This window comes from Bufo bufo, chromosome 4 (assembly GCF_905171765.1).
Source record: "Bufo bufo chromosome 4, aBufBuf1.1, whole genome shotgun sequence".
Taxonomy (NCBI): Eukaryota; Metazoa; Chordata; class Amphibia; order Anura; family Bufonidae; genus Bufo; species Bufo bufo.
This window is the reverse complement of record NC_053392.1, coordinates 495,055,842-495,083,772: the sequence shown is the minus strand read 5'-3', so window position 1 is coordinate 495,083,772 and position 27,931 is coordinate 495,055,842. Positions and strand designations below refer to the sequence as shown.

Below are 27,931 nucleotides of genomic sequence, written 5' to 3'. Positions count from 1 at the left end.
TTAGCTGTTTGAGACGGCAGCGGCGCTGGCAGTGGTGCCACGGCCTTCTCGCGGTTTACCTTAGGCCCAGTGACATCACGACTAGTATCCAAATGTATGGGGGTCAGCCGTGCCCAGGCCAGTGATACTAGTCATGAAGTCACTGGGCCTGCTGGAAACAGCGAGAAAGGCTGCGGCGCTACTGCCAGTACCGCTGCCTTCTCAAACAGCTGATCGGCGGGAGGACCTGGGTGTCGGACCTCCAGGATCAGATCGTGATCTATAAATCATCATAAAAAAAGCTGCAGAACCCCTACACTAATTATTTAGCGTAGGTTGGCCCACGACCAATCGGGATTACGTCAGTAATGGTAACTGTGAAATGGTTGTTTGTGCTATTCCCCTTTTTGGCAGAACGGAGAGCTGCTGCAAACAGCCACCATTGTGTCCGAGCATTACATGGTTGGCCCATTGTAAAATACCTGTTGTTTGGGGTGTCCCCACACACTGACACTGTCCAGTCACGCCGCTTGGAATAGTAGCACCTAGTTGTTTATATATGACCAAGAAAAATGACGAAGGAGTGACAGAGTGCAAACTTTTAAGAAAAGTTGCCCTGACATTACTATTTTAAGGGGAATACAAGTATTTTTTTTTTAAACAGGAGAGCTGACCGGGCCTCTTTTTACAGACTCACTTAATGGGGGAAATTTATCATTCCCCCACGCCAGTTTTATGGTGTAAAAAAAGTTGCAAACATGTGTGTGTTGTGCAAGTGGCACTTCTCCGCCACCCTCGCCGCTTTCCCAAAAAGGGAGGCGTTTCAAGGACTTTTGGCCCATTAATCTTTTACATCAGATAACTGGCGTAAAAGAAGACTGAAATCTACGTACTTCAACTGGGGGCTGACATAGATTTTGTTTTAGGCGCATGGACTGCTGGGGTCGCACCTAATTTATGACGAGAAGCCTCGTTGTGAATGAGATGGAGAGCCTCCGGCAGGGCATATCATGGACCAGCATAAAACCAGGTCTATGATAAATTTGCCCCAATGTGTTTTCTTTAATCTTCTAATACCCCCACCGTTATGTAAATAATTTTTCCTTTTGCTTTACCCTTGTTTTCACCCCCCCCATCCATCCGCAGTTTGGTCATGTGGCCAAGATCTAACCATCTCCCCAGTGCAGCAGGGTGTGAATAAGTATCAAAGTGCATTGCAGCATGAAGCCTTCTCCTAGCACAGTGATGGCGAACCTATGGCACGGGTGCCAGAGGCGGCACTCAGAGCCCTCTCTGTGGGCACCCGCACCCTGGAAAAAGTCTATGGAGTACCAATATGCCTTAGACTTTTCCTGCAATTTATTCAGCGCAGGACGCACTATGAACAGCACAGGCAGCGCACTGAATGCAAGCTATTATAGCTAAATAATAAAGTACATGGAAGATAGACTATACTGGACTGTAGTATTCAGGGTAAATTGCTGTGTTGGCACTTTGTGATAAATAATTAGGTTTTGGGTGGCAGTTTGGGCACTCGGTCTCTAAAAGGTTCGCCATCACTGTCCTAGCAGATCCACTGTAGAACTGCAGTGCAAGCTTCAACAATATTGTAAGAAATAATAAAGGGGTATTTCGGTTACCATAAATATAACTTATGTTTTAGACTAATTTATCATCAATAATTACCTAATATAATGTAAATTTCACATATTTACCGCTCCGTAGTTATAAAAGTAGTTTTCTTCCTCTGCTACCCACTGTTTCCTCATAAATGACCATGGCATCGACCTGTAGTTCTGAGCCTTTATTAGGTCGAGCATGCTCAGTGTGTTGCTATGAATTCTCCAGCTAAATGTCTTGTGAAACAAAGGGCGTGTCAGTGTGCTGCTGATTGCTGAGATGGGGCGTGACCGGACTGTATATCAGGCAGCCAATCAGTAAACACCAACACTCACAGCAGGATAGCTAGGGATTGTGGGGATTGTAGTTTTTTGAGGGAAGATCAGGCGCCATGATACTCAGTGTGTTGCAGGCTCACACAGGAGCTGGACAAATGGATTGTAAGGTAAATTAAAGCTCTGGTTATATGTATAGGTATGGGTTCTGGTTGGGTCACAGCTCGCAGCCTTAATGCAGTTTTTCAAAAATTAAGTTACTTTACCGGAATACCTTTTTAAGGCTACATGCACACAACAGGGAAAAATGTGCCACAGCTGTTTTCAGAACCATTGCAATCAATAAGGCTATTCACATGAAGTATTTTTTTTAACGGCCAGTGAATAGCGGCCATCAAAAAACAGGACGTCCTAGTGCAACATGGCCTTTAAAGGATTAAAAATAAAAAATCACCTCAATCACTTGTACGCACCGAGGTAGCCGCTCCTCTCTTTATTGTGAAGAACCTGCCTAAGGACCTGCGTTCAGTGTAATGACGTCACCATGCAAGCTCGGAGCCTGCGGTGACATCATCATGCTTAACGCAGGTCCTTCACAATCAAGAGAGGAGCGACTTCCTCTGTGCGTGCAAGTGGATGAGGTGAGTGATTTATTTATTTTTTGCTAAAAAGAAACATGACACCTGAGGACCACTATGGGAGATATTAGGGGCCATCATGGGGGACATTATTACTGCTGAGGGCCACTATGGGGGACATTATGTATACTGAGAGCACTGTAGGGGTTGGGATTTTATTTTAAAAAAAATGCCCATGCAAATCGGCTATTAACCACCTCCGGACCGCTGTACGCACAGACGCGTCCTGGAGGTGGTTGATTCATTCCTCCTGGACGCGCCGGCGCGTCCTCTCGCGAGACGCGAGATTTCGGTCACAGCCGGCCCGCGCATGCGCATCGCGGGCCGGCAAAAGTTAGAGGAGTATTTCATCAGCAACCTGCCAGCCAATGATCGTCGCTGGCAGGTTGCTGATTTTTAAAAAATCGAATCACAAGCCAGATAACAGATCATATTAGTAAATATGATCTGTTATATGGCTTCTCTGCTTCTCTGCTGGTCCTTTTCGTCGGTTGGATCCAGCAGAGAAGCAGACATCACTGTGAGTACACACCAAACACTGCCCTTAGCCCCTGATCACCATCCATCACCCCCATCATCCAAATTAACCCCTTGATCGCCCCCTGTCAATCACTTAGTGAAAGACAAAAAGTGATCAGTGTAAACTGACACTTTTTTTTTTCACTAGTATTGGCTGTTAGGTTTTAGGGATAGTTTAGGCCCCTTGGTTAGGTAGTTAGCGTCAGTTAGCGCCCACCCCACCGCACCGCAGTCACTTTTATTCGCTGTTTAGCGTATCGCTAATCAGCATTTGTACTTTTATAGTATCTGTAAGTGATCAAAACTGATCACGGTCAGATCTATAATAGTATTAGTGTCACTTTAGTTCGCCCTCCACCCAAAACGCAGTGTTTGCCCGATCAGGCCTGATCGGTCGCCCACACGTGCGTTCACCCACGCCCGCCCCACCGCAGTGACAAAAAAATTTTTTTTTTTGATCACTGCACATTCACTTTACACGCTCTGCGGCGATAAAAAAATCAGTTTTGATATTTTTTATCAACCGCAGCGGCCTCCGGTACTTCGCTAGCCTCCCCTTTGTAAGACAGGCTTGCTTTTTTTCTTGGGTAGTCTCAGGGAATACCCCTAAATTTAGTAGTCCAAATGTCAAACAGGGGGTATTCTTCTGAAGAGGCCTACAGGATTCTGACCCAGTCGGATGAGGAGTGGGAACCCTCATCTGATGAATCTAGCGGGTCAGAATATGAACCTGTAGAAAGCAGTGGCTCTCTGACCCAAAGTTCGGACGAGGAGGTTGAGGTCCCTGGCAGCACCAGGCGTACCCGGCCCCGTGTCGCTAGACCACAGGTTATGCAGGATCCGCTTCAAGAGCAGCAGAGTGGGGCTGTCGCTGCCGGATCACGTGGTGAGGCATACACCAGCAGCGCAGCCCTTCCTGGACCTAGTACCAGCACTGCCGTACAACATGGTGAAGTAGCGAGCACCAGAAGGGCAGTTGAAGCTGGTACGGTGGCACGTGCACTAGTTACCCCGTCGCAGCCACCGCACAGACAGGCCCGTAGAGCCCCTAGAATCCCTGAGGTGCTGGCAAACCCTGATTGGCAGTCACCAACTTCAGCCGCACCAGTAGTTCCCCCTTTCACCGCCCAGTCTGGAGTTCGGGTTGAGACGGCTCAGATCAGTACGGCCCTGGGATTTTTTGAGCTGTTCTTGACTGCGGAGCTCTTGGACTTAGTCGTGGCAGAGACCAACCAATATGCCACACAATTTATAACCGCAAACCCGGGAAGCTTTTATGCCCAGCCTTTCCGGTGGAAACCAGTCCAAGTTTCCGAACTTAAAATTTTTCTGGGCCTTCTCCTCAACATGGGCCTGACAAAAAAGCATGAATTGCGGTCATATTGGTCAACGCACCCAATTCATCACATGCCCATGTTCTCTGCTGCTATGTCCAGGACACGATTTGAGGCCATCCTGCGTTTCCTGCACTTTAGCGACAACACCACCTCCCGTCCCAGAGGCCACCCAGCTTTTGACCGGCTCCACAAAATTCGGCCCCTCATAGACCATTTCAACCAGAAATTTGCAGATTTGTATACCCCTGAGCAAAACATCTGCGTAGACGAGTCCCTAATACATTTTACCGGGCGCCTTGGCTTCAAACAGTACATCCCAAGCAAGCGTGCCCGGTATGGGGTCAAATTGTATAAGCTCTGTGAAAGGGCCACAGGCTATACCCACAAATTTCGGATCTATGAGGGAAAAGATCAGACCCTGGAGCCGGTCGGTTGCCCTGACTACCTGGGGAGCAGTGGGAAGACAGTCTGGGACTTGGTGTCACCCTTATTCGGCAAGGGGTACCATCTTTATGTGGACAATTTTTACACAAGTGTGGCCCTCTTTAGGCATTTGTTTCTAGAACGGATTTGCGCCTGTAGCACCGCGCGAACTAGTCGCGTGGGCTTCCCCCAACGGCTTGTAACCACCCGTCTTGCAAGGGGGGAGAGGGCTGCCTTGTGTAACGAAGAACTGCTCGCGGTGAAATGGAGAGACAAGCGTGACGTTTACATGCTCTCCTCCATTCACGCAGACACGACAATACAAATTCAAAGGGCAACCCGTGTCATTGAAAAGCCCCTCTCAGTCCACGACTATAATGCGCTCATGGGAGGGGTGGACTTCAATGACCAGATGTTGGCTCCCTATTTAGTTTCCCGCAGAACCAGACGCTGGTATAAGAAGGTGTCTGTATATTTAATTCAATTGGCGCTCTACAATAGTTTTGTTCTCTACAGTAAGGCTGGGAGAACACGATCCTTCCTCAAATTCCAGGAAGAGATCATCGAGAACCTCCTTTACCCAGGAGGTTCCGTGGCCCCATCCACCAGTGTAGTTAGCCGTCTACACGAGCGACATTTCCCCAGTGTCGTTGCTGGTACCTCAACCCAACCGCCACCCCGAAAAAAATGTCGTGTCTGTAGCAGGAGTGGAATAAGGCGTGACACCCGCTATTTCTGTCCTGACTGTCCGGACCACCCTGCCCTATGCTTAGGAGAGTGTTTCCGGAAGTACCACACACAGGTACACCTAGCATAGGGATCACATCTCACCAGGACAGGCACACAGGGCTATTAGGGCCCTTTCTCTCACAGCTGCTGCAAACCTCTCCTTTCACCTGGGATAAAGTGCATAACGTACTTCGCCACATCTTTGGGCGATTTGCGCTTTGCACATTGTCCCATGGGGAAGGAGAGGTTTGTTCTATAAAGGTAAAAAAAAAAAAACAAAAAAAAAATTACCGGTAAGTAAAAAAGTTAAAAAAGTTTAAAAAAGTTAATATGTTCTGTTCTAAAGTTAATAAAGTTATTGCTTTGCGGCCTGGTTTTTTCTTTTTTGTTTTGTTTTTTTTACCTTCCAGGTGGACCATCCGATCGACCAGCTGCAGCACTGATGTGCATTCGGACAGAAGCATTGCGCTGCTGTCAGATTACACGCAAGTCGGTGTATGCGGCGCTGCAAGACGAGATTTCTCCTCTGCAGTAAAAGATATGTTTGCCAAGGCATATGAGCTGAGGAGGTGGCGGTGTTCATATACTTTGGCAAACACTTTGTATATATAAAAAAAAAAATCCCGGCAATGATTTATTCATCCACATCGATTGATGTGAATGGAGAAATCTGGTTTGCCAGGGCATACGAGCTGAAGTGGGTATGGATGTTGGGCGGAGCTCCTATGTCCTGGCAGACGCCTTTCCCGTCCTTTTTTCTTTTTTTGGCAGAGATTTTTTCATCCACATTGATCGATGCGAATGAAGAAATCTGTGCCGTTCATTTTTTTCTTTCAGCCCAGAGGCTGAACGGAAAAAAAAAATCTCATTACCCGTATGCTCAATATAAGGAGAATAGCAGAAACTCCTAATGCTGGGCATACATGTAATGATTGCGGAGACCCTCAAATGCCAGGGCAGTACAAACACCCCACAAATAACACCATTTTGGAAAGAAGACACCCCAAGGTATTCGCTGAGGGGCATATTGAGTCCATGAAAGATTGAAATTTTTGTCCCAAGTTAGCGGAAAGGGAGACTTTGTGAGAACAAAATCAAAAAAATCAATTTCCGCTAACTTGTGCCAAAATTTTTTTTTTTCAATGAACTCGCCATGCCCCTCATTGAATACCTTGGGGTGTCTTCTTTCCAAAATGGGGTCACATGTGGGGTTTTTATACTGCCCTGGCATTTTAGGGGCCCCAAAGCGTGAGAAGAAGTCTGGTATCCAAATGTCTAAAAATGCCCTGCTAAAAGGAATTTGGGCCCCTTTGCCCACCTAGGCTGCAAAAAAGTGTCACACATCTGGTATCTCCGTACTCAGGAGAAGTTGAGGAATGTGTTTTGGGGTGTCTTTTTACATATACCCATGCTGGGTGAGATAAATATCTTGGTCAAATGCAAACTTTGTATAAAAAAAATGGGAAAAGTTGTCTTTGCCAAGATATTTCTCTCACCCAGCATGGGTATATGTAAAATGACACCCCAAAACACATTCCCCACCTTCTCCTGAGTACGGAGATACCAGATGTGTGACACTTTTTTGCAGCCTAGGTGGGCAAAGGGGCCCACATTCCAAAGAGCACCTTTCGGATTTCACAGGTCATTTACCTACTTACCACACATTAGGGCCCCTGTAAAATGCCAGGGCAGTATAACTACCCCACAAGTGACCCCATTTTGGAAAGAAGACACCCCAAGGTATTCCGTGAGGGGCATGGCAAGTTCCTAGAATTTTTAATTTTTAGTCACAAGTTAGTGGAAAATGATGATTTTTTTTTTTTTTTTTTTTTTCATACAAAGTCTCATATTCCACTAACTTGTGACAAAAAATAAAAACTTCCATGAACTCACTATGCCCATCAGCGAATACCTTGGGGTCTCTTCTTTCCAAAATGGGGTCACTTGTGGGGTAGTTATACTGCCCTGGCATTCTAGGGGCCCAAATGTGTGGTAAGGAGTTTGAAATCAAATTCTGTAAAAATTGACCTGTGAAATCCGAAAGGTGCTCTTTGGAATATGGGCCCCTTTGCCCACCTAGGCTGCAAAAAAGTGTCACACATCTGGTATCTCCGTACTCAGGAGAAGTTGAGGAATGTGTTTTGGGGTGTCTTTTTACATATACCCATGCTGGGTGAGATAAATATCTTGGTCAAATGCCAACTTTGTATAAAAAAATGGGAAAAGTTGTCTTTTGCCAAGATATTTCTCTCACCCAGCATGGGTATATATAAAATGACACCCCAAAACACATTCCCCACCTTCTCCTGAGTACGGAGATACCAGATGTGTGACACTTTTTTGCAGCCTAGGTGGGCAAAGGGGCCCATATTCCAAAGAGCACCTTTCGGATTTCACAGGTCAATTTTTACAGAATTTGATTTCAAACTCCTTACCACACATTTGGGCCCCTAGAATGCCAGGGCAGTATAACTACCCCACAAGTGACCCCATTTTGGAAAGAAGAGACCCCAAGGTATTCGCTGATGGGCATAGTGAGTTCATAGAACTTTTTATTTTTTGTCACAAGTTAGTGGAATATGAGACTTTGTAAGAAAAAAAAAATAAATAAAAAAAATCATCATTTACCGCTAACTTGTGACAAAAAATAAAAAGTTCTATGAACTCACTATGCCCATCAGTGAATACCTTAGGGTGTCTACTTTCAGAAATGGGGTCATTTGTGGGGTGTTTGTACTGTCTGGGCATTGTAGAACCTCAGGAAACATGACAGGTGCTCAGAAAGTCAGAGCTGCTTCAAAAAGCGGAAATTCACATTTTTGTACCATAGTTTGTAAACGCTATAACTTTTACCCAAACCATTTTTTTTTTACCCAAACATTTTTTTTTTATCAAAGACATGTAGAACTATAAATTTAGAGCAAAATTTCTATATGGATGTCGTTTTTTTTGCAAAATTTTACACCTGAAAGTGAAAAATGTCATTTTTTTGCAAAAAAATCGTTAAATTTCGATTAATAACAAAAAAAGTAAAAATGTCAGCAGCAAAGAAATACCACCAAATGAAAGCTCTATTAGTGAGAAGAAAAGGAGGTAAAATTCATTTGGGTGGTAAGTTGCATGACCGAGCAATAAACGGTGAAAGTAGTGTAGGTCAGAAGTGTAAAAAGTGGCCTGGTCTTTCAGGGTGTTTAAGCACTGGGGGCTGAGGTGGTTAAAAATGAACAGACGGCCAGAAAATGGATGCACACATGGTTGAAAATTGGCCATGAAAAAAATGTGTGCCCGTTTTAATGCCCATTTTCCTGTGCAAGTTGCCTAATTGTAATAGAGAATGGCAGTGTGTTGGGTGGCATAAATATGCTGCTGGGGACGTTCCATTTACTGGAATATGTAGAAAGTCAGTCCAAGTTAGCAACCATAAATGAACAAATGACTAAACCAAAGATTCTTAATAATCGTATTAATGTTTTATTAAATTTTTTTGCCTTGTTTAGTTATGTGATGATGATGCCCTTTAAGCGCCAAGCTCTGGTTGAATTTGAGGATACTGAATTTTCAAAGAAATGCGTGACTTTTGCTAGCAAAGAACCAGTCTACATCGCAGGACAACAGGCATTTTTCAACTACTCCACAAGCAAACGGATTACCAGACCAGCGAACACTGAAGACCCATCTGGTGGCAACAAAGTCCTTCTTCTTTCCATCCAGAATCCCCTCTATCCAATTACAGTGGTGAGTCTGAGAAGTACATGTGCTATACAGTACCAGGGATCAGCAACCTTCGGCACTCTAGCTGCTGTGAAACTACAACTCCCAGCATGCAAACATGCTCAGCTGCTCTGCTAACCCCCGTAGGGCTGAATGAAGCACTCTGGTAGTTGTAGTTTCTGAACAGCTGGAGTGCCGGAGGTTGCTCATCCCTGTGTTATACCATCAAACAGGTGGGGTGCACTAACCGCTTTCTGGGAGATGCGCTATGGGCTCGCTGCCATTTCACAGTCATAGGGACAGTTTACATGGGCTGATGAAGTCATTCCTGATCATTTCCACTCATTCGGCTGCATTTACATTCAGCAGTCATCAATCAACAATCCCCTTTGTATGAGGATGAACAATCGTTTCTACAGTCGTTCATCCCCATACAAGTTTCATTGTTTGTCAGCAGCACGCCCCTGTTTACACCCGGTTTTATGTGCCGCATAAACAACTGCATCACCCTACAAATGAGCCAGTTACCAAGATTGACCGTTGATATGAATGTTTGCTCTCGTTAAGGGGTAGGGGGATGACACAAAATATCCCCCTGCAATAAAGAAGTGATCATTACTTACCTGGCAGATCTGGCGCAGCTGCTGTGGTTCTCCCAGCTGGGATCAGTTTTTCTGGCTGCAGCAGTGATGTCAAGTCGTCAGCACGTGACTGCTGCAGCCAATCGCTGGCCTCTGAGGCCATAGATTGGTTGCAGTGGTCATGTGTTTTACCGCTGCAGCCAGGGAAACAGAATCTGGTCTGGAGAACCAAAATGTCAGGGTGGGATCTGCCAGGTAAGTTATGATCCATTACATAAAGGGGCACTTTTATTACAGTGTTTGTGCCTGTTTTGGGTCGCAAAAATGCTGTTTTAGGCAGTCTATTTTTTTAGGCGCATTTACTACAGAGAGTTCTCCTGTTTTGGAGGCATTTGCACCTCGTTTGACAATTTTGAAGATTTAGACTAATTCTGCAGTTGTCTAATTTTTGCGACTTTTTTCGATCTATTTATGTAGGTGCGCCTTTTTTTATGACTGAAATGTGTGCAATCTAATCTTCACTCCACTGCAGTGCAGGCTTATTTTTATTGGCCTGTTTTGAATGGTGAAGTGCGACTATTTTTGCATTAGAAGTCACAATCTCTGGTAGACGAGCGACTTTTTGGTAATTATGCTAATTAGACCCTTCTAATTGAAATTGAACCACCATAGACCTGACCAAGGCTACATGCACACGACCGTGCTGTGTTTTGTGGTCCACAAATTGTGGATCTGAAAAACACGGATGCCGGCCGTGTGCATACCGCAATTAGCGGAACGGAACAGGCCGCCCATTATAGAAATGTCTACTCTTGTCCACAAAACGGACAAGTATAGGACATGTTCTATTTTTTATTTTTTGCTGGGCCACGAACGGAGCAACGAATGTGGACAGCACACGGAGTTCTGTGTGCATCTTTTGCGGCCCCGTTAAAGTGAATTGGTCCACATCTGAGCCACAAAAAATGCGGCTCAGATGCGGACCCAAACAACGGTCGTGTGCATGATGCCTAATACAAAGGCGCCTCATTCATCAACTGCTTTGCAGCTTTTATTAAATAGCCAGCAAAATCCTGACAGGCGAATCCACTACTCCAGTCTAATCGCAGTCTAAAAAAACACAAGCTTGATAAATGTACCCCAATGTGTTGTCCAGTTTCGCCCTGAAACTGAACAACCCTTTTAATGATGAAACTGCATTAGATTTTTTTAGATAATGGCCCACCCTTTATTACACTTGCCACACATTTAGGGTCCGGTTACATGGCGACGTGATTATAAGGTACGGTATTTCAAAGGTGTCGCAATGCGACAGTTGCAGAGAAATTGGACTTTTGCGACTGTCATATCATGTAGCATTGCGACACCATTGAAATGCATTATGCAACTAATGTCGCCATGTAGCCGGACCTTTAAACCAAATCTCAAGACAAAATTGTGTTATCTGAGTGTCCAGATCATGTATCACACTTAACACGTCTGATTTGTTCCAAACAGTAGTGCTCATCACTGACTTGATATTCCACACAGTGCCTATAGTAGGAGTGTTGTGCAAATAGTAGTGTCAGTATAGCTAGAAGACACACGCAGAATTAACATTAACTACAAAACAGTGGCTGTAAAATAATCACACGCCAGAAGACCTCCAGGCTTACATCTGAGCAGCAAATAAATATATATACATTTTTTTAATAATTTGTATTTTTTTTCTTCCATAGGATGTCCTTTATTCTGTCTGCAACCCTGTAGGAAAAGTGGAACGCATAGTAATTTTTAAGAGAAATGGAATTCAAGCCATGGTGGAATATCCTTTATAGAAGTGGTGGTCAATCTTTTATGGCCTAAAATTTAATGGGGGCCTCGGATGTACCCATGTGACAAGGGGTAGGTCTACATACACACATGACCTGCATACACAGCGTAATTTGTGGTCTCTGTTTAACTACAAAAGCCCTATCAAAAGAAAATACAACTTTTATAAAACTAGTTGTGAGATGTGTTCGGGGGCGGATTGGCCATAGACCTTACAGGGAAATGTCCCGGTGGGCCGATGCCCAGGGGGCTGCCAGGGCCCTCCTCACGGCTGGCCAGTGGAATTTTTTCGGGGATGTATTTTGTGCTGCTGGCAGTATTTTGTGATGGACTGTGGTATTTGGCTCTGTTGGGCTGGTATAATGTGCCACAATATGGTATTACTGGCCCTGCCTTCTATCAATTTGGACCCGACTACAAAAAGGGGCCACTTTTAGTATTTTTTCCAGAGCTACTTTAAAGAGGACCTTTCACCGATTATTACACTATGAACTAACTATACAGACATGTAGAGCGGCGCCCGGGGATCTCCCTGCACTTACTATTATCCCTGGGCGCCGCTCCGTTCTCCCGCTATGCCCTCCGGTATCTCCGCTCACTGTTATAGTAGGCGGAGATTTCAGTCACTAAGTTATGGTAGGCGGAGTCTGCCCTTCTGCTGTAGCGCTGGCCAATCGCAGCGCAGAGCTCACAGCCTGGGAGGTTATGTTCTCCCAGGCTGTGAGCTCTGCAATGCGATTGGCCAGCACTACAGAAGAACAAGGGCAGACTCCGCCTACCATAACTTAGTGAACGGAGATACCGGAGGGCATAGCGGGAGAACGGAGCGGCACCCGGGGATAATAGTAAGTGCAGTGAGATCCCCGGGCGCCGCTCTCCATGTCTGTATACTTAGTTCATAGTGTAATAATCGGTGAAAGGTCCTCTTTAAGTTCCTAGTCCACCCCTGGATGTGTTCTTGTTTTTTGCAAAATATCTATGAGGAGGACACAAGTCACAGATATTACAAGCCCATATGTACAGTATATATACATATATAACCTACCATCAAGATACCAAAGTGCCCCCAGAACACAGATGAGAACGGACTTGTTGTCAAAGGTAAGGCTCCTGCCTGATCATTAACCTGTGTTCCCCTGGGGCCCAGGTTACAGAGCAAGCACACAAGGGACATATAGTAGGTAGCCCTTTGGGACAGGGTTGGATATTACTACTTTATAACCAGTTGCTTTGAAATGGTTGGCATAAATTATATGTCATGCTGGAGCCACTGAATGTAATTGTGAAAAAAACATATTTGTTTGAAGGTTAATTAAGTTTGATGTTCAGTGTACCACCTCGACTACTAAATTATAGCTGTAAAAATGTCCCCCTAAATGTTGCATTACTTTCAGCGCTACATTTAAACACGCTCTCTGAAATATATGGAAGGAATAAAGGACATTAATATGTGACAGCAGATACATAGGGAGTTTGGTTGGATATATTACGGTATTTTTATTCTGTTCACTAATGCTAATAACGCACATCATCTCAGCTTTTCTCTTAGGCTGCCCGTAACCTGTTTGAATGGATAAGCGGTCAAACATCCTTTAGTGCAGTGGTCCCCAACCTTTTTTGCACCAAGGACCAGTTTCATGCAAGACCATTTTCCCAGGGACCGGGTGGGGGGGAAGGGGAAGGGGTTCTGGGGCGGGGCTTAGGGGGTGCTAGTCGGCGCTGACTGACTCACGCGCATAACAAAACACAAGGTGCATATTAAAATATATAACACTATATAACGACTATATAAACTGACTAGGGTCTCTGCTGCACCTGGTCTCTGCTGCACCTTACCTTATTTTTTGCCCTATAAGATGCACCTAGGTTTTAGAGTAGAACAATAAGAAAAAAATATTTTTTATTACACCTCAGGTCAGACCAGCAATCAGACCCCCAATGTTATTCAGACCCCCAATGCCTCAGATCAACCCCCCAACCTTTAGCCATCAGCCCCCCATGTCAGCCATCAGCCCCCAGGCCTCATGTCAGCCATCAGCCCCCAGCCCTCATGTCAGCCATAAGCCCCCCATGTCAGCCATAAGCCCCCCATGTCAGCCATAAGCCCCCCATGTCAGCCATAAGCCCCCCATGTCAGCCATAAGCCCCCCATGTCAGCCATAAGCCCCCCATGTCAGCCATAAGCCCCCCATGTCAGCCATAAGCCCCCCATGTCAGCCATAAGCCCCCCATGTCAGCAGCCATAAGCCCCCCATGTCAGCCATAAGCCCCCCATGTCAGCCATAAGCCCCCCATGTCAGCAGCCATAAGCCCCCCATGTCAGCAGCCATAAGCCCCCCATGTCAGCAGCCATAAGCCCCCCATGTCAGCAGCCATAAGCCCCCCATGTCAGCAGCCATAAGCCCCCCATGTCAGCAGCCATAAGCCCCCCATGTCAGCCTCCAGCCCCTTATGTCAGCCCCTTATGTCAGCCTCCAGCCCCTTATGTCAGCCCCTTATGTCAGCCTCCAGCCCCTTATGTCAGCCTCCAGCCCCTTATGTCAGCCTCCAGCCCCTTATGTCAGCCCCCAGCCCCCCATGTCAGCCATAAGCCCCCCATGTCAGCCCCTTATGTCAGCGCCCAGCTCCTTATGTCAGCCATAAGCCCCCCATGTCAGCCCCCAGCCCCTTATGTCAGCCCCCATCCCCTTATGTCAGCCCCCACCCCTTATGTCAGCCCCCCATTTCAGCCAAAAGCCCCCCATGTCAGCCCCTTATGTCAACCCCCAGCCCCTTATGTCAGCCATAAGCCCCCCATGTCAGCCCCCAGCCCTTGTGTCAGCCATATGTTAGCCCCCAGCTCCTTATGTCAGCCATAAGCCCCCCATGTCAGCCCCCATCCCCTTATGTCAGCCCCCATCCCCTTATGTCAGCCCCCAGCCCCTTATGTCAGCCCCCAGCCCCCCATGTCAGCCAAAAGCCCCCCATGTCAGCCCCCAGCCCCTTATGTCAGCCATAAGCCCCCCATGTCAGCCCCCAGCCCTTATGTCAGCCCCCAGCCCTTGTGTCAGCCATATGTTAGCCCCCAGCCCTTGTGCCCCCCATGTCAGCCCCCAGCCCTTGTGCCCCCCATGTCAGCCCCCAGCCCTTGTGCCCCCCATGTCAGCCCCCAGCCCTTGTGCCCCCCATGTCAGCCCCCAGCCCTTGTGCCCCCCATGTCAGCCCCCAGCCCTTGTGCCCCCCATGTCAGCCCCCAGCCCTTGTGCCCCCCATGTCAGCCCCCAGCCCTTGTGCCCCCCATGTCAGCCCCCAGCCCTTGTGCCCCCCATGTCAGCCCCCAGCCCTTGTGCCCCCCATGTCAGCCCCCAGCCCTTGTGCCCCCCATGTCAGCCCCCAGCCCTTGTGCCCCCCATGTCAGCCCCCAGCCCTTATGTCAGCCATATGTCAGCCCCCCAGGTCAGCCATCAGCCCTTATGTCAGCGCAAATAAAAATAAAAAAACACTTACCTATCCTGGTCACCATCGCGATCCTCTTCTTCCTGCTGTCTGCTGTGTATCATGGCGCACAGAGTGACCTCACGCTGTGCACAGCCGATAGCCGAGCCGAGGACCAGGAAGCGGTGAGTACAGATCCTTCACCGCTTCCTGGTCCTCCTGTACTAATGAAGCGCTTCCATAATGGAAGCGCTTCATTAGTACCGTCATAAAGACGGCCCTGATCGCCGCGGCCCGGCGGTTGGGGACAGCTGCTTTAGTGGACGAAAATTTCTTGGAGAGAGAAACTGCTCCAGCCCCTGTTTCTGGGTGTAAATGTTAGTAAATTTGCCAGGGCCGCGACTACCATGCCCCTGCTGCGACCCCATCCCACCCAACTACCAAACACTGTGTAAAACCGGCCGCGTGACTAGATATTACTGTGCAGCTGATTAAAAAAAGGAACTTGCAACTATTTTTACGATTAAAATAGTCGCAAGTCTCTTAACCCCTTGAGGACCGACGCCGTACATGTATGGCGCAGCTGGGGTGCTGGGGCAGGATCGCAGGGAAATCGGGGCACCATGGCTGCTCTTACTGGCAGGCATCCATGCCAGGTAAGGGCAGCATGGTGTCTTTCGGGCCCTCCTGCAGCTCCAAGCGCTGCGATTGGCCGGTCAATGAAGACCAGCAAATCACATCACCGGAAGCAGTATGGAGCTGCGGGTAAGGGGGAGGAGACTGGTGCTGAACCGGTCAACTCTGGTGTCCTTCGTGGTGAGGCAGGGGACACCAGTGTTTGGCATCCCCTGCCAGCGCTGCGATTGGCTGGAACAACGCTCCAGCCAATGGCAACGCTATAGCTGCACAGGAAGAGGCTGAACCTCCCTGCATGCAGCCATTCTAGCTGGTGACTGCATGCAGAGAGGTTCTGTGCTGCTTGTTGGCTTGCTGGGACTTGTGGTGCACCACCACTGTGATTTAAACTTTTCCTGAAGAAAAGAAGAACGCCATTTGGTCCGTGTGCTTTTTTTGGTCATTTTCATTTTATTTTATTTTTTATTTTTACAATTTTCCAACTCTCCACCACTTTTTCTGCGTGCGAGTTGTGACCACTAAGAGCTGTTCAGTGCATACCTGCCTGATCAGCACCTGGGGATTATTTTTTGCGCTTTTTTTTTTTTTCACATCTTTGTTGATTTATTTGCCAATTTTTCCCTTTTTTGGGTTCAAAAAGAAGAAATTGTAGTTAGGGCTTATATATATATATATACAGTGTGTATGTATGTATATATATATATATATATATATATATATATGTGTGTGTATATATATATATATATATATATATATATATATACATACAATTATATAATATATATAATTTTTAGCCAGTGTTCACTTTTTTAACACTGTAGTGAATTTTTATACTACGGTTTTTGCATGCACGCACGATCTGTGTGCATGCGTGCTGCAGAGCACAGATCAGTAGTGTGCTCATTTACATCTGCACATTTTTGAGGTTTTTAATTTTATTAATTTTTTTGTGTGAAAATGACCTGCAGTTATTGGTAGTTAGTTTGCACTGCAAGTTTGTTGTTGTTTTTTTTTTTTTTTTTTTTTTGTGCAGAAAAATTCTTTTTTTTACAAAAAATGTTCCCCCTTTTTTTTTTATCTTCTAAAATTAATTTATAATTTATTACAAGCCCCTTCTTGTGTGAAAACACAACATAAACACCCCTCACACTAAATAAAGGTTTACACATTTTGCACGTTACACCCCAATAAAATAAAAATGGCCCGTCCGTCCCAACGAGTATACTCAGCTTAAGGCCTCTTTCACACTACCGTTTTTTTTTTTCCGTTTTGCGGGCCGTTTTTTTGCGTTCCGTATACGGTCCATATACGGAACCATTAATTTCAATGGTTCCGCAAAAAAAACGGAATGTACTCCGTATGCATTCCGTTTCCGTATTTCCGTTTTTCCGTTCCGTTGAAAAATAGAACATGTCCTATATTTGGCCGCAAATCACGTTCCGTGGCTCCATTAAAGTCAATGGGTCCGCAAAAAAAACGGAATGCATACGGAAATGCATCCGTATGTCTTCCGTTTCCGTTCCGTTTTTTGCGGAACCATCTATTGAAAATGTTATGCCCAGCCCAATTTTATCTATGTAATTACTGTATACTGTATATGCCATACGGAAAAACGGAACGGAAAAACGGAACCGAAACGGAAACACAACAGAAACAAAAAAACGGAACAACGGATCCGTGAAAAACGGAAAGCAAAACACTGAAATCGACATACTGTAGTGTGAAAGAGGCCTAAAAGGCATACGCCATGCTTGCCTCCGATACTGAGTCTGCCAGTGAGGGAGAAGAGGATGCCACTTTCCTCTATGCCTCTACTCCCTCATCATCATCATCCGCTGATGAGGGACCCTCTAGAAGGCGCCCCAGGGTAGCAGCGGAGGCAGCCCCCCACAGTGAACCCTTATGGACCCCACCCCCTGACAATTATCAGCCCCAAATTCTGGATTTTGTGGGCAGCTCCGGAATACAGATAAACTGTGCAGGCTTCACTGAACTAGATTTTTTCAAAATCTTCTCTGAAGATTTTGTAAATGTAATGCTGGCCCAAACCAATTTATACACCCAACAATTCATTGATCAGAACCCTACATCAGCATACGCTAGACCCCTAAGGCTCCATTCACACGTCCGCAAAATGGGTCCGCATCCTTTCCGCAATTTTGCGGAATGGGTGCGGACCCATTCATTCTCTATGGGGACGGAATGGATGCGGACAGCACACAGTGTGCTGTCTGCAGCCGCAATTGCGGAGCGCGGCCCCGATTTTGGGTCCGCAGCTCCGCAAAAAGATAGAGCATGTCCTATTCTTGTCCGCAGCTTGCGGACAAGAATAGGCATTTCTATGGGGGCGACGGGCTGGTGTGTTGCGGACCCGCAATTTGCGGGTCCGCAACACACCACGGACGTGTGAATGTAGCCTTAGTTGAACCCCAGTAAGTGCAGCAGAGTTGATGAGTTTTGGGGACTCGTGCTGCATATGGGTTGTAAAGAAGCCAAACGTTAGACAATATTGGAGTTCGGACATTTTCTACCAGACTCCAATTTACAGTAACACCATGACCCGGAAGCGATTTGAGTGAATTAGGAAATTCCTACACTGTAACGACAATGCACAGTGCCCACCACAAAATGACCCGACATTTGACCGTCTATTCAAGGTTAGGCCTGTCATTGACCACTTTAACACCAGGTTTGCTGAGGTGCACAACCCAGATAAAAATGTCAGTGTAGATGAGTCCCTATTACTTTTCAAAGGGAGGATTAGATTCTGCCAGTACCTGCCTAGCAAACGGGTAAGATATACAAACTTTGTGAGAGTAGCTCCGGGTACACCCACAAGTTCCGCATTTACGAAGGGAAAGATTCCCGGATAGAACCCCTAGAATGCCCCCCCATCCTAGGAGTAAGTGGGAAGATTGTGTGGGACTTACTGCACCCACTGTTGGATAAGGGTTACCACCTCTATGTGGATAACTATTATACCAGCATACCACTATTCATGTCCCTAACTGCCAGAGGTACTGTGACATGCGGCACAGTGCGCAAAAATCAGAGAGGCCTCCCTAGATCCATGGTAGGGCAACCGCTGAGAATGGGTGAAAGTAGGGCTCTCCTCCATGAGAAGATGCTGGTGGTTAAGTACAAGGACAAGAGGGACGTCTTTGTACTGTCCACCATTCACACTAACACTAGCTCCCCTGCTCCTTTACGAGGTACCGCAACTACTACCCCCAAACCAGTTTGTATCCTGGACTACAACAGGCACATGGGAGGGGTGGATCTTTCAGATCAACTTCTGAAGCCCTACAGTGCCACACTAAAAACTAAATTGTGGTACAAAAAGCTGGCCGTACACATTGTACAGATGGCAATGTGTACGTCCTATTTCAATCTGAAGGCCACACAGGAATTTTCCTTCAGTTCTAAGAGGTGGTTATCAAGGCCCTAAGGGTCCCAGTACTTCAGGAAGTCATGGTGGCCGTGTTGTACCAGGGCAACATTTTCCGGGTCAAGCCCCCCAGACAGCAAGGAAGGGAAGGACCCAAAAAAGATGTGTTCCAAAAGGGGAATAAGGAAAGACACCATTTATCACTGCGAAACCTGCCCTGAAAAACCTGGCCTGTGCATGCAGGAGTGTTTTAAAATCTACCACTCATCCATGGAGTATTAACTTAATTTAATCCATGATGTACCCTGTAGTTTTACCACCTTACATCTCTGATTTAGTACGCATAGCTTACAGATCCACTTTTCACCAACCACTACATATTCATTTCTGTGAAACACCGGTTAGGTCAAAAGTGCCCTTTCCACCACTTAATATGTTCGTATGGGGGTGCTCAAAATAAGGTCACTTTTTGGGGTTTTTAATTTCTGGGGACCTCAGCAATCTTTTAAATGCGACATGGCACCTAAAATCAATGTCTGCCAATTCAGGTTGGCAAAATCCATATTTTGCTGTTTGACTCTAGAGCCCTTCTGTGCGCCCATACATGCAATTTTTCATTTTCACTGCCATGTGTTTCCTAATTCTAAGAAACAACTTTGAGGTCAAAGTGCTCGCTACACACCTTGAAAGATTCCTTGAGGGATGTAGTTTTCAAAATGGGGTCACTTTTGGGGGTTTCCATTGTAGGGCCACCTCAGCGTGTCTTCATATGCGACAGAGCTCCCAATTACCATTCCAGCTAAATCCGCCCTCCAAAAGCCATATGATGCTCCTTCCACTCTGAAGCCTGCTGTGCGCCCATACATCAGTTTTTGAGCAGATGTGGGGTGTTTTTGTAAACTTCAGATTCAGGGTAATTGATTAAAATTTAAAATCTGCAAAAAAAAATGTGAAATTTTGAAATTTCATGCCCATTTTCTTTTAATTCTCGTGGGGCACCTTAAGGGTTAACAAAGTTTGTAAAATCTGTTTTGAATACCTTGTGGGGTGTAGTTTTTAAAATGGGACCATTTGTGGGTGGTTTCTAATATTTAAGCCCCAGAAATTTACTTCATAACTGGAACTGGTCCTTAAAAAATTGGGTTTTGGAAATTTTCTAAAAAAAATTTAAGATTTGCTTCTAACGTCCCAAAAAAAATAAAATGTAATTTTCAAAATGATCCAAACATAAAGTAGACATATGGGGAATGTAAAGTAATAACTATTGGCGGTATTACTATCTATTATAAAAGTAGAGAAATTAAGGTTTGGAAATGTACAAATTTTTCAATTTTTTTTGTAAATTTGGTATTTTTTTCATGAATAAAAATGAAATATTTTGACTCTATTTTACCAGTGTCATGAAGTACAATATGTGATGAGAAAACAGTCTCAGAATGGCCTGGATAAGTAAAAGCGTTTTAAAGTTATTACCACATAAAGTGACAGATTTGCAAAAAATGGACTGGTCCTAAAGGTGAAAAATGGCAGGGTCCTAAAGGGGATAATAAATGACGGCCAATATGTGGTATAAACCAGACTAGACAATATAGAGAGACACCACATTTATCATCCAGCATCAGCCCCTGTGATAAAGTTGGTGCGTTCTTAGATTGTCTACTTTTACTCTCCCTTCAAATTAGTGAGGATGTGGGCCTGAATATTTGATCATTTACCAGGATTGATTACATTGCAGTTTGCCGTGCTCATGAATTGTAGCTTGCCGTTTATTGTAAGATTCTGCTTTTATCTGCATCCATGTTCCTTAACGCCACTGCACATTTGAGACTGTGCTTAGTGCCCAGAAGGCCAAAGCTGCACTGAACGGAGCAGACATTTATGCTGGATGCTGCACACTAAAGATAGAATATGCCAGGGTAAGCCATGTTTACTCCGTCTACATCCTTTCCGTTTCCGCAGCTGCTGTGACATTAACTACTCGTTTCATTGTACACAGCCCACGCGCCTCAATGTTATTCGGAACGACAATGATAGCTGGGATTACAGCAAACCCTACTTGAACAGACGAGGTAGGAGCTTCAGAATATTGGCTTCATATGTGGGTAAATGTATGGTTTCAATCTGGTTAAGGTCCAGGGTAGCTGCCCTGTAGGGTGTGGTTTAGTAGCGGTCTCTGTGGTGAACCTTTCAGATACCAAGAGAAGCCCCCACACGCAGACCTGCCCGCAGTACCGTTTCTCTGAACAGCTCATTCCCCGTTTTCTCCTCTCGCGTATGCTGAGGGAAGGAATGTATTCTCAATCGATATACTTGCACGCTGCATCTCAACGGACAAGACTTTCTTTTCCCCCCAAGCTGGACAAGGCATTCAGAAGTTTAGCGGAGGATCCTCCAGCAGGCTGACTCTACCATGCACCACATCGGTATCAGCTCTCTGAAAATGTCCTTCTTAAAACCACAGACTTGCAACTCACTTTGACTGCATTCTGCATGCATCATCACCACCACAGGCTCCCAGAGATGGACCTTTGACGGCCCTCTGCATACTTGCATGGATTGAATTACGGTGTCATTGCTCGATGAAAGCTGTCACCTGGATGCACATTGACTTAAGTAATCAGCATTTTCAGGACTTTAGAGGAATGGTTTATCTTCACATTGTATGTGACTGTCAGCTGCACAGTCATCTGGTTTCTAAAAGTTTATGGTGTATAATTCTAGCAACATTGAGAAAAGCAGTCCAGGTAGATGGGACGTAAACGAGGGAACATTTTGTACTGTCATTTTCTGCTCTCTATTTTCTACAATGTTGCGTTATTAAGATGTTTCCTCTGTCATTGTTTAGTTAGACTTCATGGGAGATGTGAGCGCATGTGTAATCATACCATGGTATTTTTGCCAACATTTTTAGTAGCCTCCAAATTAGTTCATGTCAGACACACCAGAAACTCCTCCAAAAAGAAGAGGGACCCATCTGTTTTGTTAACATTTTTACCCCTTGTAGTACACAGCAGGGTTGGTGTGCTAGGTGAGATTCCTTAGAAGCAGCTCAGGTAGTACTGGCTTCCATCGAAGAGACCCAGTGGGTCTATGTAGACTTATTCACAAGAAATGCTCAATGGTAGAAACATCAGCCAAGCTAGAGATGCCTCCAAAAGCAAGAGGGACTCATCTGTAGACAGCTTGTTGGGGGTTCTTGTGATGAGGAGCTAGAAGCCCAAAACAGTTCTGTACAGATGGGTCTCTCTTCCTTTTGGAGGACCTCTGACTTGGCTGACGTGAGGATATTTGCATACTTTTTCCCATGGAGCATTTCCTGTGAATAAGTCTCCATACACCTGCTGGGTTTTCAGTACCCCTGGACCGCTTCTAAGGAATCTCATCTAGTACCCTGCTCTGTACTGACAAGTGGCAAGAACCGCTGAACATCGGTCTACAGATGAGTCTCTGTTTGAGTGACATGAGTTAATTTGTATTGTTTTTCCCATGGAACCAGTAGCCTTCACAAATACATATAAGTTTCAGGGACTTGGCATCATTTTGTCCAGTTATTTCAATACAGACTGGCACATGTAACATACATATGAATGTAATTAAAATTTTGTATGTAAGTCTAGTGGCCCTTTAAAGGGGTATTCCAGTTTGTAATTTTTTGTTTATATAATAGGAAATCAAAACATTTTCAAATATACATGTATTTAATATTCTGCTGCTTACATACCTTTCTTATATCAGGCATTTGACCCCTATATGCAATAGAATGGCATAGCCCATGTATCAGTTATGTAATGTATCCATGGCGCCTGTCATGTGACACTCTTCACATCATCTAATCTGTGACATTCATTAAGCAGCAGTGTTACATGATATACATGTGCTGGGTCAGCACACAGGACACATGCATGTGATCAGTAAATAGGACTAGTGGTGGAATCATGATTTTTATAATGGGTATTACTTTAACTACATTACTGTGTGTATGTACATGGCTGTGATGTTGAAAAAAATGGCTGCCTGTATCTAGGTGATGTCATGTCATTAATAAAGTTTAATGTGGAAAAAAAAACACAAGACACAGATCTGCTGCTACATAGACACTGACACACATGTTGTTGAGGTGCTGCTGCAGGTAGTAATACAAAATATATTCTGCTCCCTAATATACTACTATTCACATGTTAGATACCTGGGCAGTTAACTGAAAGCCAGGTCACATGATACTTGTGAGGGTCACATGATAGCTCACATGCCTGACCCAGTTTTAAGTCCTATCATCTCTCTATGGCTGCATTTTGCAGGTCTAAAATGGGCCATACCATTTTTTTCTTTAGGGAGAGGCTACTGTATGGATATAAATAAAAGTCTGCAAGCAAAATTTTAAATAGATGTATATTAGAAAATTGCTCATCATCCTATTCGCTAAGTAAATAAATGTAATAATTAAAACCGGAATACCTCTTTAGGTTTGTTGTGAAATGCATTTCTCAAGATCCCTATTCCTTTGTGGTTTACATGACTTGCAAATCTCAATTTGAGTTTAGTTTGGAAGACTAAAGAATAAATAAAACACAACAATTACAAAAAAACAAATTATTCGTGCCCAGCAACTCATGTTAAATTTTAAATGGAGGATGGATAGGTGTGCCAGTTTCTTCACTTATATCACGGTTCCCTGCATGTTCTTCAATGATTCCGTATCCATTAGGATTTGGCTACACTGCGATCTTAGTCACAAAACATCAGTCGGATCACAGTGGGATCTTAGTGTAGCAGCCAGAAGTGTTTAATTTTTTGAGATTCTGGGGTCGCTGTTGAGGCAAACGTGTGAGTTGCACTGTGACCCCATTGTCACGGCTGAGGATGGGGAAAACCCTCAGCCGTGCGATGCCAGAAAATGTTAGTGGCTGCTCGGCCAGGACGACAGAAATAGGGAGCAGGTCACCTCCTAGAGCTTCCCTAATCTGACCCTGACTCCTAGCTGCATGAGCCGACCTTGAAGGTAGGAGGGCTCATGCTCAGGAACCTCGGATCCCTACTGACCCTCTGCCGATCCCTGAGCTAGGAAGTGGGTAGACAGCCCGTTCCTCCTGGACACGGAGGAACAGGAGTCTCACTGGCCAAGCTGCAAGGAAACAGGATACAAAAACAGACCTATGGATATGGCAGGTGAACTACACAAGTTCCACCTACCTGCCACAGCCTTGCTGACTGGATCCCTGTGCTGACACGCTGACGTCCACACAATACTTAAAATGACACAGCCAACACACATACAGACAGGAACCCAGATCCATAGCTGCATTAAATAACAAAAGGAAAGCCACATCAACTTAACATCACATAAAAACATTTATGACCACAAGGGTGGCCCTCACTGGCAGATGGTATAAGGGACCAGGAGGGTGCCTCCAGCTTACAAACAAGGCTGGAGTACCCCTCAGACATCAGGTCTCAACTGAGGCTATATAGCCCAAAGTGGCCACAGACACACAGTGGAAAGGGAATTAACCCTTCCAACACCAAGGAGGGAAGTGAAACCACTTAATGGGAAAGTGCATACATAACTAAACCTCATACACAACAAACTGGGAAAGTGCCCACATAAATATCACACCGCACCATTTACCGGCGGCAACGACATGCGTGGCAATCATCTCCTGGGAATCAGCCAGCAGGCCGAGACACTGCCACACACGCACACTATACTACACGTTGCCACGGGCAACCACAAGTGACGGAAGGTGTAACAGTGCACACCATACAAACCAAACCAGGAGCTACCGCATGCACTTGGCAGCAAGCTGCCTAGCAACCGCTCAGGATGCTATACCGCCAAACACAATCTTGTTGCCAGCGGCAACCACACGTGAGGCAACAAACAAGTAGCTCTCACCATGTAGTTGACCACTACCAAACCGCAGGCAACCACATGCGGGTCCAGAGTCACGACCATGACCATGGTCGTGACACCCATTAATTTCTAGGCAAGCGCCACTACAGTGACTTCCCACTGCGATACTTGGGCGCAACCAAGAACGTGTAAGCTGCGTAGTCTAACCCTTCAAGGGTTTTTCCAACAGTTAAATCTTGACTTATCTTCAGGGTAGTTCATCAATATCTGACTGGTAATGTAACGTCGGTCCCTTTCGGTGACCTTTCTGGAACTCGGTCCCATTCAAGTGAATGGGATTGAGAGATGCAATACCAAGCAAGGCCACTATACAGTGTACAGCCCTGAGCTTGGCATGCTGATCAGTGGGAGTCAGACCCCCATCAGATAGTGCTTACCTATAATGAGGATACTTAATTCCCAGAAAACCCTTTTTTTAAATGATGTGAGCATATTCCAAAAGTATTGCATTGGACAACACTGGAGACCAGAGAAGTGAGTAACTTACTGGTCCTCGGGTATGCCTCAATAATGGGGTTGTCAGAGTTTATTAAAAAATTTCTTCAATAGTCCTTCAATAGTATAAAATACAAAAATTGTGTTCTACTCAACCCTTCTCCAATGCGTTTCTTGTCCAGTCGTCCTGCTGCTGCTAGCTGTTTACAAAATTTAGCGCTCGCATGCCGCACACGCGCTCATCGCAGTGTCGTGACGTGCACAGTGACATGTAAGTCTTTACCGTTTCCACAATCTCTGCTTCTAGTCATTGAATGGGAATCTTTATGCTGTTTCAGGCATGTGATGATCACACTGTAACAAGCCCTGTATCTGCGTATGATGAAACACATAGCAAGCATTCAGACATCTGACCATGAAATAGCCAGTGTTCACAGTGTGTTTGTATTGCCTGGCCTCCTCCTCGTAGTGCTATCTATATGGCATCCACATATCCCGTGTTTCTGTAATTGTTGTGTAGAGCAGCAGCAACAGATCAGGGCAAAACACAATGATATAATGAAGCAATGCAAGTCTGCAGTTCTTATTGCAACCTAGTTTACCTGGGTGTGATATTTTCTATAAAAAAAACAAAAACAAAAAAAAAAAAAAAGTTTTTAGTCAAACAGTTTTTTCCACACTCAACATTTATCACCTATCCACATGACAGATGATAATTTACTAATAACTGAACCTGTGGATAGGTGATACAGGCTGATTATGAGAACCCCTTTAAGGGGGACCTGTCACATAAACTTTAAATTCTGCACAGTACCATATTGCCAGAGGCCCCCAGAGCATTTTCCTTCTTGTTCTGTCTGAACCCGACCCCCATCTGCTGAGGTGCGCTAGAAGCAAATACACAGCGGTTCGCCATGGGGGCGGTAACCGCTGCATCTCTCCAGAGGTAGAGTTTTCTTCTGGGCCCTGATGGAGGGGACAGCGTGATCTCGCAGGATCTGGCTGGTGTCATGAGACAGGTCCTTGCTGCCGTCACCACTACACTTTGCTCTGGTTCCTGCTGCCTTGTCTTCAGTCTCCTCCATCTAATGGCAACAAGGACTTGTACACACAGCAGTGGTCTCACCGGCCATGGGATGCAGTGGTTGCCATACCTCTCCAATATTGAGGGCCATATCTCAGCAAAGGGGGTCAGATCCAGACGAGAAAATGATGGTACTGTGCCGAGTCTGAAGTTTATACTCTATGACCCGTCCTTACCAATGTGTCCGGACTGGTCAATGGATATGACCCCTTTCTTACGTCTCTTATACTTGTCTGTAATCCTGTTCAGTTTTAAATTGTTTATTGGGTTGATTTTTAGAAGGAAAAAAAACAAAAACAATGTATATTTTCCTGTTTCTGCATAAATTCTGTTCAGCATTGACCTTTTATATTGTTAACTGCGGATTGTTAATTGTGAAACCATGTAATACAGGTTATTATTGGATTATGCTGAGACCTCTTGAAAGGAGTCTTCTTTGGAAATGGTGACGCTTGTAGTAGGAAGAAGGTACTGTTTGAAGCATGTGATTTGTTACATTACTATTCCTGAAATATTATGTTGCTAATATGAAATGTTATACAGTACTAGTGTAAATGTCGGCTCTCCTGACGTGTCTGTTTTAGTAAATTCTCAGGGCCTAGCTAGGGTGGCAGGTCTTTCGGGGGCAATTAGGACAGAAAGCTGGGTGAGGGTGGCCTGGCCAACAGGCACAATGTCATACAGTGCTATTTACGACTGATTATACATAGTAACATAGTACATAAGGCCGAAAAAAGACATTTGTCCATCCAGTTTGGCCTGTCATCCTGCAAGTTGATCCAGAGGAAGGCAAAAAAAACCCTGTGAGGTAGAAGCCAATTTTCCTCACTTTAGGGGAATAAAAAATTCCTTCCCGACTCCAATCAGGCAATCAGAATAACTCCCTGGATCAACGATTATAATGGAAGTACCGAGCAGTGTAGAGATTAGCATGGCCACACTGCGGCTGGAGGGCTAATGGTCAGAGGTGGATCTGGGGTGAAGCTGGCACACTACACTTCAGAGCTCTGTGCGAAAATGGACAGCCACTGTCAGCGTATTCATTTATTTCTAGGAGAAATAAAAGAGAAAAATCACAATCTTAGCAATCTTATATTATCAAAGGACAAGTATTTCCTAAAATTGACATGTCAAAAAAGCTGGCAGGTCCACTTTAGAGTGACATGGTATTGATGGTATAGGGCAGCACACCCCCTTTATTTACGTGTTCTGTATAAATTACATTTTTGAAGTGTATTTGATTCTCACCCACCAGTCTGTTATGTGTCCACCATGAAGGAAACTACATCTTCATGTACTTGTGACTATAGAAAATATGTGAGAACAATGTATTCCTCTTATGTATATCTCTGTGCCTTAAATGTATCCGTATCTATTCCATATTCAGTGGTATTGTTAGATCCGAATTTCTTCAGCATCCTGTGTATCGAATTTGTAAT

The 27,931-nt window shown here is 45.2% G+C and overlaps 1 protein-coding gene across 1 annotated transcript in view; it reads left to right on the top strand.

Moving 5' to 3' along the window:
• Nucleotides 1-27,931, top strand: part of HNRNPLL (heterogeneous nuclear ribonucleoprotein L like) — a 102,690-nt gene that overhangs the window by 39,844 nt on the left and 34,915 nt on the right. The window contains exons 3-6 of the mRNA XM_040429578.1: nt 9,018-9,255; nt 11,531-11,616; nt 20,882-20,978; nt 21,059-21,131. Of these exons, the coding sequence (XP_040285512.1) occupies nt 9,018-9,255; nt 11,531-11,616; nt 20,882-20,978; nt 21,059-21,131 (494 nt within the window). The remainder of the gene's footprint in view (nt 1-9,017; nt 9,256-11,530; nt 11,617-20,881; nt 20,979-21,058; nt 21,132-27,931) is intronic.